The 13,102-nt window shown below is 38.1% G+C and overlaps 1 protein-coding gene across 3 annotated transcripts; it reads right to left on the bottom strand.

Annotated features, from left to right (window-relative positions):
* Positions 1-14: 14 nt before the first annotated feature.
* lhx6a (LIM homeobox 6a) lies at positions 15-12,846 on the bottom strand. 3 transcript variants are annotated; one of them, XM_079861439.1, is made up of 9 exons: positions 12,443-12,846; positions 11,582-11,653; positions 10,930-11,112; positions 9,114-9,235; positions 2,714-2,934; positions 2,526-2,626; positions 1,698-1,793; positions 1,427-1,601; positions 15-373 (listed from the first exon to the last, which is right to left on the bottom strand). In XM_079861439.1, exons 1-9 carry the CDS (start codon positions 12,518-12,520, stop codon positions 294-296), a joined length of 1,128 nt encoding a protein of 375 aa, XP_079717565.1. In that variant the 5' UTR covers positions 12,521-12,846; the 3' UTR covers positions 15-293. The 3 variants fall into 3 exon arrangements, with proteins under 3 accessions (XP_079717565.1, XP_079717566.1, XP_079717567.1); XM_079861440.1 differs by having other exon boundaries at positions 165-373; positions 2,714-2,931; positions 12,443-12,650; XM_079861441.1 differs by lacking the exon at positions 11,582-11,653 and having other exon boundaries at positions 165-373; positions 12,443-12,650.
* Between the last annotated feature and the right edge of the window lie 256 nt (positions 12,847-13,102).

Raw genomic sequence — 13,102 nt, 5'->3', positions numbered from 1 at the left:
AGTGTGTGCTCGAGTCTTTTTTCTTGTCTTTCTTGTGTCCAGAAGTCCAGATCCTGGTCTCGGTGATGCAAGTCCTAAATTCACAGGTCACATATGCGGTTTCCCTTAACCATCCGCGACTAGATGCAAGTGAGTAAAATCCCGTCCAGCGAAACCAGAGAGGAAACAGTCTCTCTCCTTGCGAGTTCAGAGGTCAAGAGCAAGTGGTACCGTGACCTTCTCCGTCAGCCTGTGGGGTCGGCGCAGGAGTGATTGGAAGGTCAGGGTGAAGGGGTCAGGGGTCAGTGCGAGCGCTAGCGGCTGAGAGGGAGCTGCGGCAGCGTCATGGCCTGATGAGGGAGGCTCTGTGAAGTGAGCATCGAGAACGGATGACCTGCCCAACCAAAACAAAATCAACAGATGCTAATGTTAATCTCTATCTATAGTGATCTCTATGTATCTTCAGGTCAGAGAACACGCTAGTTACAAAAGATAACAATTTAGCTACCAAAATATATGCTAGTCATTAAAGTGTTTTATGCTCACCAAGGCTGCATTTATTCGATTCAAAATACAGAAAAAACATATTATTACAATTTCAAATAACTGTTTTCTATTGTAATATATTTTCAAATGTAATTTATTCCTGTGATCAAAGCTGAATTTTCAGCATCATTACTCCAGTCTTCAGTGTCACATGATCCTTCAGAAATCATTCTAATATGATGATTTGATGCTCAAGAAATGTTCAAAACAGTTGTTCTGATTAATATTTTTATGGAAACTGTGATCCATTACCATTCGAAAGTTTGGGTTAAGATTCTTTTCTTGAAAAATAATACTTTTCAGCAGACATGTTAAATTGATCAAAAGTGACAGTAAAGACATTTATGATGTTACAACAGATTTCTATTTCAAATAAATGCTGTTCTTTTGAACTTTCTATTCATCAAAGAATCATGAAAACATTTATCATGAATTCCACAATGTTAAGCAGCAAAAACTTTTCAAAATTGATAATAATAATAAACATTATTAATAATTGAGCACCAATAAGAATTGACAATAATTGAGCATCAAATCATCATATTAGAATGATTTCTGAAGGATCATGTGACACTGAAGACTGGAGTAATGATACATTTACATTTTAAAAAATATTACAATAGAAAACATTTATTTTTAAGTGTAATAATATTTCAGAATATTACTGTTTTTTTTCTATTTTTAATCAAATAAATGTAGCATCGGTGAGCAGAAAAGACTTATTTCTAAAACATAAAAAAAACATAAGTGCTGTGAAATCGATTAATCGCATCCAACATACAAGTTTTGAATATATTTGTGTGTGTGTTTATTTGTATACACACACACACATATATATATATATATATTTTTTTTTTTCCCCTTCTGCTTTAATGACAGCAGTACTGGAGGAAACACTCACTTTCGATGTACCCGTGCAGGGCCACCATGCGCGCTCTCTCAGGACTGCCGAAAGGGGAGTAATGCAGCTCGTCGGGCAGTGAGGGGGGCATGCGGGCCTGCGGGTGAGCTTGAGGTGGGCCGCCGTGCTGTGGAGTGTGCTTTTTATGTCTCGCTCTGCAGTTTTGAAACCAAACCTATGAAAATACAACCAATTGTCAAGGCAAGCCGTCTCTATTTACTGAATTTGAACGGATTAAACATTAAATGGGACTATAAGTGAGTTTCATCACCTGTATGACTCGTCTACTCAATCCTGTCATGTCTGCCAACTTCTGCAGGGTCTGAGCGTCAGGGTTGTTGTCCTGTGCAAACTGCGCCTGCATTACCTGTGCATGAAACAAGCGTCAAATTAACATTAGGTCGTTTACTAGGGGGAGAACGTCTATTTGTAAAGATTTTCTTTATTAAAATGACAAAATACATAAAAAATATATATGTGATAAAAAATGATACAAATAAAAATCAATACTATATTTACTACCAGTTATAGTTTTTTTATGTTTTTGAAAGATGCTCACCAAGGCTGCATTCATTTGACAAATCAGTAAAAACAGTAATATTGTGAAATATTATTACAATTTTGTATTGTAACATATTTTAAAATGTAATTTATTCCTGTGATCAAAGCTGAATTTTCAGCATCATTACTCTAGTCTTCAGTGTCACATGATCCTTCAGAAATCATTCTAATATGAGAATTTGATGCTCAAGAAACATTTACTATTTACAAGTTTTTTTGTTATTTTGTTACTGTATTTTTTTTATGAAATGAATGCAGCCTTGGTGACCATAAGAGACTTCTTTCAAAAATATTTTAAAAATCTCAGATGTTCCATTCCAAACTCTCTGTAGTGTAGGCTATACATTAAGTACACAGTATTGGTTGCTTGCTGATAGTGCCACGAGAAAGGTAAAATGCTGTTTCACATGCGTTTAACGTGAAAGCTTTGTAAACATCGAATGGAACTTAAAAATTAATGACAAAAGCAAAACCAAAAAGGGCGCTTTGCTTCCTCATCTCAGACATCCACATGCCACTGTGTGTTTGATAATCTTACCTGCAGTTGTTCCGCAGTGAAGGACGTCCGTGCCCTTTTGGCCGGTTTCGGTTGACTATCCTGTTCCGACGGCACCGCCCCCTCCAGAGTGAGTCCGCTTCCTGCGCGAAAACCCGGGAAAAGGTGGTTAGGAAATCTTTTTTTAGATCAACGAGACTTAAAGTGCAACGCATCCGAAACACACGCACCGCTCTCAGCGGCCCGCTTTAGGTTCTCCACCATTGTGTCGTAGTGGATCCGACACAGTACTTTCTCCTCCACCAGCCCGAACTCCTCTCCTGTGGACAGCTGGCGTTTGCAGGAGAAGCAGGCGAAGCAGGCCAGATGGTAGGCATTGCCCCTGGCTCGCCGGACCCAGTCGCTGGCGTAGATCTGCCGGCCACAGCGGGCACACTTTGTACCAAACCTACTGTGAGACAGAGAAGGGCTTGGGCATCAATATACTCATTCCATAAACAATAATCAGGTACAGTACATGTGCTTATCATTACAACCCAAACCCTAGTATAATAACAGAAGCATTTTCTGTGTAAATGATGCTTGTTTTGAATTCATAGTGTAATGGTATAACATGTATATCAGTTTATCAGTCAAGCGGGTATCTTTTCTCTCCACAGAAAGCTCTCGCCAGAAGAAGACAGAATACAGATAGGCTGAACCGCGTCCAAAAGATAACCACTAAACGTGTCAGACACGGCTGTAAAACTCTCAGCACAAACAAACCACTAGTAACTCTCTGAGCAGCGGGTCGGCAGGAAATGTCTGCTGATAAACTGTGCTGATAGGATCTATAAACTTAAAAGATTTTATCCAACAAGGTGCGTAATGCATGTAAGACATCTATTTTTAAACCACCTCCACTTTTTTTGTGTGTGTGAAGGAATTCAAATATAATGTATTCACATATCCAAATATAACATTGTTTTAATCATTTAAAAAATATATAATTAGTTTATAATATTATTATTATATATTAATGTATAATATGTGTTTTCAGTTGAATGCACAGATAGTAATGATCAAAAATGTTCTTAAATATATATATAAAATGTAATTTCAGTTTATTTTACAGGTTAGTGATTATCAAAAATATTCTGCATTATATTAATCTCAAACTGCTTAAATGTACACAGATAATTCAAACTTATTTTCAGATCATTTCAGTCTTGGGGTGTTTTTTGTTTTTATAAAGTACATTTTTAAAGAAATGTATTTTATTCGTTCACTCATTCTACCATTGCCAGAATATCTGCCATTCTCCCTCAAGCCGACATGTCATTGAAATTTGTTTTTGTTTTTGTTTTTTGCAATTTTTGCAAACCACATGGTCTTTTCTTTCTTGCATCTCTATATTTATATTTAGTTCAAATTATATAATACACTGTTATGTGTTGATTCTCTTGTGCAGAAATGGAGTTTAGATGTTATTGATGTTACTGCTGACGTTACATGTTAATCATTGCATTCTCGGCCAACTGCGATTTGTGAATGTCACACACATATTTAATTTATCCCTGCATTTTCAGCAGCCATATGGCCGTGCAGTTGCTTAAAACACCTCTTCTGTGATTCTGCGATCAACAGGACTTGATGAACAACCCTGCGGCGATACAAACCAACAGCAAATACACACAGCCTGCTATAATGAAGTGTTATTTTGACTGGACGGGGCTGACCATGCCGTGTGTTTTTGACCCAGACATCACGTTCGGGTGACCAAAGAGGGTTCCAGTGTTGAGAGGACTTGGAGAGACTAATGCTCTGCAGATGGCCAGTCACGGCCCTTTTTTGGCCTGAATCTGAGCCCTCCCCCTTCCTCCTCCACCACCACACCTCTGTCATTGGGAGCTCTTGTGTAAACAAAGTGTCATACACAACCTCCTCAGACTGCAAAGAAACACGGGATATCAAGATAGCCATGTTTCCCTCGTATACGCTACTGAAGAATGATGACACCGGCCCCTCGGGGGGTTCATCCACTGGAAATGACATCAGAGCCCAACCAGGGAGCCCCGTGGGGCTCAACAAACCAGGAAACTTGTGTGCATGTATAATCATTTGTCTCTGCCAATCAGCACTTGAGCAGGATGAGCCAAGAAGCAAAAACAAACCTGAATCAAAAAATATTTACAGTCCACTTATGCGCAAAGTATCGATACATAAAACACGCCTCGCGTATTAATGCCTGCAAAAAGCCTGCGAAGGGGTTTCTGTGTACACTGCGCACCATACTCTGGCAGCATCATTCCAGACAAAGAATACAACGATTGAGTAATGATGCATTTCAGACGTGTGTTTAGAGGAGAAACATTGTGGAACGGAGCCGTAATCTGTCATGGCAGTTCATTTACCGCAAAACCTCTCAGAGAAGCCATAAAGATCTTAAGGGGGTTTTGTTTTTGTTCAGATCTGCCGCACGTCTGATTGTGCGTTGTTGTGCTTATGCTGGATTTATTTCTGTCCTGCATATCATAACTCGCCAGGGGAAAATTCCTGCAGCCGCAAAGCGTTTCCCTCAGTTCCCCGAGAAATTCACCTTTGGCTGGAAAAGAGAAGCTTGTGGAAGTACAAATTCGGTTGATTAAATGCGATATACTCTTGGAGTATTATAATCTGGGGGTAAATCTCCCTCTCAGCGACTGCTGAGACTTATCAGTGACGATTGCTACGGCAAGCATGGCTATTACTATTGCTCGTGGTGGTTTTTCCAAACCCTGAACCATGAGTATTAAATTTGGTGTGTAACTCATCCCACCCCACAGTTTGTGCTACGACCATAAATGATACTGCAAATCTTGCTACTTGTTGCGGTGTGCTTTTCCCTTCCTTAGTGATCGAATTGGTGATTCCTGGCGATTGTCCGAGAAAATAGTCTTATGTCAAAGGAGGGACTCAATCATATCTAGAGACCAGAATAAAGACTGGCACTGACCAAATATGCCTATTTCCAAACTATATGTTAAACAAAAAGGCAAAGTAGTATTTCCAAATGTGTACACTGTAAAAAAAAAAAAAAAAAAGTTGCTGCCTTAGATTTTTAAGTACAATCAACTTGTATGTTTAAGTAATTTCAACTTAAATTATATCTGACTTTAAAAAATGAGTTAAATCTTGTATAACAAAAAAAAAAATGAAAATTGCATAACTTATTTTGATGAGCTGAAGCAATGTAAAAACATGTTGTCATAACTTATTGATGATATAATTTTTTATAGTGTAGTGTTCGAAAAACGGTAGGTGAAAAGTACCAGGATCACCTACTTCTTCCGGCGAGATTCGGAAGTGCGCATGATGGACACTTTACTATCCCATGAGGCCACGGGAGAGAATTTGTGAATGCAACTGACGCCGTAGATCACATGATGATGACTACATGGTACGTGCAAACTTTACTCAAACTACACACATTCATACCAGATAAAACATACTTTTTTAACAGTATGCAGTCACAGCATTGGACTTTGGTTTGGTAACTCTTTGTTGGAGCCTATATTTTTGGTATATTGTCATTTCATTTAGGCATTATAATTTCAGTCACTCATATAATTTGCCCGCATTCTCCACCAAGTTGAGTTACACAAGCTCTGTTTACTTCTGTTAGCATTTAAACACAAGGAGTCCTGCACGCGCATATGGCCATTACAGTACGTCACCTCCTCCAAATCTAGCGATCCAAACCCACTCGGGTTACGCCTTACTCCATCACCCTGTCCTTATCCTTTGGTTCCTCTGATTAACAGCCTCCTCTGACTTCCCGTGTGGCCTGATGCTAGTGCCTTTGTGGCTGTTTCTCTTTAGTGTAGGTACAGTCTCCGCTCTGACCCTTACCGCCAAATCTACCTCTCTCCCCCCTGTCCACGGCACACGGGGCAAACCCACTTTGATTTCCTGTAATTACACTCTATTAGAGCAGCTGTCAATCTGGCCCAGATGAGAGACTAACACGAATGAAACATATCTCCTTGTGTTTTGTTTTCCTTCCTTGCAAGAAATCAATGGAGATCCTTTTCCTTTCAAGCATATGATGGCGGTCCTCTAACGGCGTCGTGCAGCACCAGCGAAACAATCCAGCTGCCAGAGAACAAACACAGGTACACACAACTCTCAACGTCACTGCAGCCAAACATCTGAGCATCAGAATGTTGAGCATCAAATTGATTCATAGTGCAATTTGACTGCGAGGCCAGTGCATGACATCTAACCTTAAAACAACACACTGCAGGAAATTTATTTCCAGATATATAAACAGAATTTGTTTCAAGCATGTCAAATGCTACTCTCTACTATAACCGCTAGCGGCTATGATCTCGACCTCTTTATGTGAAAGATACAATTGGGTACAAAGGCTCAAACAGACAAAAAAAAAAGGTGAAAAGCGCTGATATAGGACTTGACAGGAGGGATGTTTTAGTGGCACCGGAGAAAAACACACTTCAGATCACTGGACTTGACTCCACAAGCATGGAGCTATTACTGTCTCTTTTACAAGGCAAACATGAATACGTTACAGAGTCAGTCGGGTTTCTGTGAATCCATGTCAGAAATAAAAACATATACACCATCCTGATTAACTTGCATAATTATGCGAAAAAGCTGAGGCTGTATTTTGTTATGAAGAGACCAGCATAAACCCCTGTGGTTGCTGTTTTGACATACAAAACTGTACGAAAACTAAATAAAATACCGTTTGAGGGCGATGTATCACTGTATAAAAATATTGTTGGTTTAGCTGAAAAAAGTAAGTAACCTGGTGTCTAATTTGAGTTTATTGAAATGAAAAATTTTAGGTTATACAATGAAGGAGATTGGTTTAATCAACAGAAACTCAAAAACCACATAAATTATCTAAGGTGATTTGACCAAATATATAAATTTTAGCTATTTGAAATATCTGAAAATTTGGATACTGGAATTTATTTTAAGTGCATTATTTATCTTTTTCTCTACAAATCACATGAAAATCACACTTCAAATTTCAAGGTCAATTCGAAGAAATGTGAATATTGTTGGCATATTTAAGTTTTTTTTTTTTTTTACTTTAATTTTTATTGATGATTTTTCAAGAAAATGTCTACAACATTAGGGAAATCAGGGAAAAAAATCAAACAAGCAAAAATAAACAATAGAACAGGGGGAATACATTAAGTATAAATTCACATGGGCTATACAGTCATTAATTGCTTACATTACGGTAATCAATCCATTTCCAGTATTTTAGAAATAGGTCCTTTTTAAGTCTCAAAATAAAAGTCAATTCTCCCATATTGTATATTTCTTTAACAATTTCTCTCCATTCACCAAGTAAGGGGATGTCCTGCTTATACCATATTTATGATATTTAATGCTAATAAAATAATACACATTAAATCACTTGAGACTTTGAAACCCCGTCTATTTCATTTAACAGTCTTCAGTGAGCTTTTTCTCCCATTTCTGAACTCGTCGTCTTTAGAATATGCTTTCATCCCGAATAAGCTCTAATCCACTAAAAATCCATTTTGTGGCAAGCTTTCTTGCATGCATTCAAATGTCCTTGGTATACATCCTCTGTGCCAAATTCTCCTCTTGTGTGTAAACAGCTCTAGCCACTGAGAGATCCTGACGCCCTAGACTCGACCGAACCGCCGTTGCTCAGTGAAGATCAAGACACTGAAGCATCTCTTCAGATTATTGGCCTTAACGTAGAAAACAAACCCTCTCCTGCTGCATTGACTTTAAAGGGGCCAGTCATTCACATTGACGGGCAATAAGCAGGGAAGGCTGGCCAATATCATGCCATTCACAGGCCTTGCTGAGTGCTCTGCAATCATGCCATATCACAGCCCTTGCACCCTCAATGCAATTCCACAGCTTCCCTGTCGGATCTCCCTCACTCCATGCCTTCCCACGAGCACATTACTGGATCTCAACCAGAGCTCCATACTTTCGAGATCTTCAATTCTTTAACTCGGGTTTGATTTCTCACACCATTCAATTGCATACAAGGGAATAGTGGCAAATGTAAACCAACTAATAATCAAGTAATCAAGTTCTATTTAGACCTGCCATTATATTACTACTGGCATCATCTCCTATTGTGGGCCTTTTTTCCCCCTTCACAATCCAAAAGTATACACTGCACATCAAAATTAACTGGTCAAAAATATTATTTTATATACGTCAATTGAAGTATTTTCAGCTGTAAAATATTGACTTCCAATAAGCCACAACATTATTTTGACCACAAATAAAATAATTTTGGTTTTATTATTAAACAAGACAAGTGTGGAATCTGTAACAGAGGCATAAATTAGCTACAAAGACGAAATATTTCTAATAAGTCGATTGCCATAAATAATTATAATGTTATATGAGGTCTTTCACTGACTTAATCACAATTAAACTCAATTACAAACGGCGTCTTGTGCAGCCTATTTGTTGTGGTAAGTAGTATTATTTGTTTTGTATGAAATCTTATTTTTTAGCTTTAAACCATTACACGCTACACTCACGCAACATATTTTCATCCACAAGTAAATATAACGCATGCGTTTCATTTAAGCGCACACCTGATATTTCTGAGGACAGAAAGTGAAAAACTTACCCTACCTGAAATAATCCATTTTACAGAAGATTTCCTTGTTTTTAATGTAGCAGCTGTTGTGTTGACGTAGTGAAGTCCTGCACACGGAACATTCCAGACACCTCACGTGCCAGATCAGATTATTAACCTGCAATAAACACAACAGCGAACGTCAAAATATAATAATGATGATGGTGATAATAATAAAAAAAAATATTGTATTTTTAGCATTTCGTAAAATTCGTATTATTATAAAAATTAAATGTCAACGTGCATTAAAATTATTAGGTCGAAACTAACACGTTTCTTATTTGAACAATCCCAAAAATCCCTGCCATGTAAAATAAAATGTTTAGTTTATAATTAAAGTTGTGATAAAAAAAATAGGATTTTTTTTTTTTGTAGGCTAATGATGTCCTTAGAATTGCGTTGTATATTAAAGTATTTAATTATAAATGTAGATACACGCATGTCTATTTTTTTAATTACACGAGAAAATGTATAATAATAATTTAATGTAAACTGCAACATATTCCGTGTGATTACTGATATTTTAAACTTGATTACTGATATCTGAAGTAAAAAATATGATTTTAACCATGTTTTCTTTTGGACACACGTGAGAGGCATCTCGGACTGAAATGTTTATTGATAAATTCAGAGTCAGACGAAAGTAAGGCTTGCGCGTTTGAAGGTTTTACATTTTTAACTTGTTTGATGCATTTTCAGACTCTGAGAAAAAGGAAAACTTAAAAAGGCGTCTATAAAGATGGTTCATTCTGACTAAACTGTAATAAACTCACACGGGTTGTTTTATTAGTTTCCGCAGAAAAAGCAAAACAAACTCGGACAGATCGCGCTCTAAAGATCCTCGCGCGCAACACACGCACTTCCTGAAAAACAAGCAGCCCGAGAGCGCGTGCACGCGACGATGCTCTCAACATCTTTACAAAAAAAAAAACAAGGCTATAAATGTTTGCAGCCAACTATTATTCGTAAAAAACGACAAATAGCAGGAAAAATCTAAATCTATATCTAGGTCTATTAAAAAATATTCGCAATATTTTAACCTTCACGATTTGCTGAGACTGACTTTACTAGCCTATTTATATATAATGTAACGTATGTGTAATAATAATAATAATAATACTTATAATTATTATTTCAAATTAACTTCTTTCCCCCTTCACATTATTTTAACATGTTCCTCTGACACAACTAAAACACAATATAGGCAGATATTACAGAAATTTTAACCAATCTGTTATATCAAAGTAGACAATGCATTGTTCAGAAATATGATCAACGTTTCTGCTTGTGATAAATTTGATCCAAGCAAAAAAAAAAAAAACACACACACACACACACACACACACACACACACACACACACACACATTGTAGGACTACATATAAAACAAATAAATAACGAGTCTTTTTGTAGCCTATTTACTCATGTTTTATAAGCCCCAAACACAAGTAGCCTATACACATTTTTTTTACTAAAGCGTTTTATCATAATTCGGGTTAGAATCGGTTTTCACAAGATTACGGAAAATCACAAATGTTAAAGAAAGACAACCATAGTAAAGTAGCTTATATATTCGATCTACTAAATTTGCAGCGGTGTATCATATTCCAATAATGAGGGTTAAAACTACAGACAGTCATCTAAAAAATAATAAAGAATGCAAGCAACAATTCTTTAGCCTACTAGCCTAAATCATTTCAACCTACAGAATGTTGTTTGCAAACGTTTTACAAAAGTCAGTCAGAGGCTCAAATCAAAAGAGTTGACTCGCCACATGAGACGACACACACACACACACACACACACACATACCTTGAGCAGATATCGGTCGAGGATCTCGAGCCCGCAGCTCGCGCACACGTTCTTCCCGGTGGACGGCACGGACGAGGCGCTGGACGGGGGCGAGCAGATGGACGGAGTCGACGGAGGACTGGGCGAAGAGCGCGGGTCCTCTTTCTCCATATTAGATCTGTGAGATTCTCCGTCAGACTGTGACTGCCAGTGAAAATTAGAGCAATGCATATCTCACTCTCACGTGAATGATGTTTATTTACTTGACAGGAATATTCTGAGAAAGATAATTCAACCCAGTAAAACTGAAAACGTAAAAAAAAAAATCAAGTCAGCATGCAGTGATTTGCTGACCCTTTCCGAACATTTCCAATTTAAGTGTGAAGGAAATCGAAACGTTTCAAACTCACTGAGTCTGAAAAGCTCGTGTAAACATAAAATGATAGATATAAAGACGATGGCCCTGTCTAAGAGGGAAGTGATTGACATTTAAAAAGCTTTTCTAAGCGCAAAAGTTGTTTACAAAACTGAAATAATCCAAAAACCCACACACAAAAATGCAATATATCAGTAAAGACTTTTGCATTCTATCTGAAGGCCTTTTTCTGCAAAAGCTCAACGCACCGATCTAGCAGAGACCCAATAAAGGAGCACGATCGCTCCGCGCGCTCACCATCGCGTGTCCGTGTTGCGCGTCCACGCAGCGCGAGGCTCCCGGTGTGCTGTGCGAGTCTGGAGAGATCACCTACAACACAGGCAAGCCACAGTGCTCCACGTCAGGCATGTTCCCTGCTCTATATATGCGTCCAAAACAATAAAAACCGCTTTTAACTGTGCATTGAGAGCCTCGCGACAAAAAGCCCCTGTTTTAATGAAGCGATTTAAATTTGGATTGATTTTTTCCCCACACTTAACCCGTGCCTCTTCCCATAATCGTATTTCCACGCAATCCAGGGAGCTGAAAAAATAAACTACCTGCAATTACAAATAGCTTGAGATGCTCGCGATAAGAGGACCCCAGAGTGTCAATTTCAACTGCCAATCAGAGAAAGCAACGGGCCACCCAAAGAATTGCAAATTTGATTTTTAATGGCAGTAATTAAAATCTAATTTTTCCTCTGCAGACTTGGCATGTGAAGTGGATGGACCGCAAATCACACTATTCAGAATAGATCCTGATTCTCATGACATCACTTTAAGGTGAAGATGTTGCAGGCTGCAGAAGATGATGCTACACGGTCCCTTTTATTCCCATGCAGTTTGATGGATAACAACAGACATAACTGCATTATCGTTATGCGCATGAATAAGATTAAACAAATGTGCTGCCTTCATTTTTTTAAGTATCCTACAATCAACTTGAACGTTTAAGTCATTTCAACTTAAATTGCATTAAACTGACTTAAAACAAGTTGAATCTTGTATAATTTAGTAGAACATTTCTTAACTTATTTTGACGAGTAAAAGCAATGCAAAAACATTTGTTGTTATAACTTGATTGATCATATAATGTTTTACAGTGTAAATGTCTTACCTGTTTTGAGGGAATTCCTTCGGATAGAAACTGATTTCCCTCTGATAGAGGGGCCAAAGCCTCATTTTTCCAATACATTTGACGCCTTAACCTTCTTTAGATATAAATTGCTTCAAGCGGGATTTTTTTGTTAAATATTCCTTATCCCATGCGCCCTGTCCGGTAAAAGTCGGTCTAATTTGAACCCTAATCGCCGTTTCCTCTCGTATAGTCAATCAATAACGACAATAACGATCAATAATCTCTAAGAAAAACCGTGTAAAAGAAGTCTTCACATTCGTGATAGGTCAGCAAACCGGGAGCTAGACGCGCCGAGCGCGAGCGGTTCGTCGGGACGCCTTTTTTAGAACCGTTTGCAGGATATTTCCTACTTTTTCCCTCTTTTGGGATGCAGTTGCTTGAGTACAGGAAGTGGAGAAAATTGAGGGGCTGGCAGGTTTTGCTCCTGCTCTCCTCATAGGCAGTCAGAGCACAGCCTACCTTCTGAAAGTTTACAGATCAGAGGGGAGGGAAGAGATGTGGCCTGAGTGTGAAGCGACATTTTGTGATGCTGTTTGGGCTTTAATTGTCTGACAAATCAGCGATTAAAAAAAACAAAAACAATGCTGGGCTTCTAAGTCAATATTTAAACTGGGCTGTTATGGGTATCGAGTGTATTTA

This window comes from Squalius cephalus (genome assembly GCF_949319135.1).
Source record: "Squalius cephalus genome assembly, chromosome: 24".
NCBI classification, from domain to species: Eukaryota; Metazoa; Chordata; class Actinopteri; order Cypriniformes; family Leuciscidae; genus Squalius; species Squalius cephalus.
This window is presented reverse-complemented; position numbering and strand designations above follow the sequence as displayed.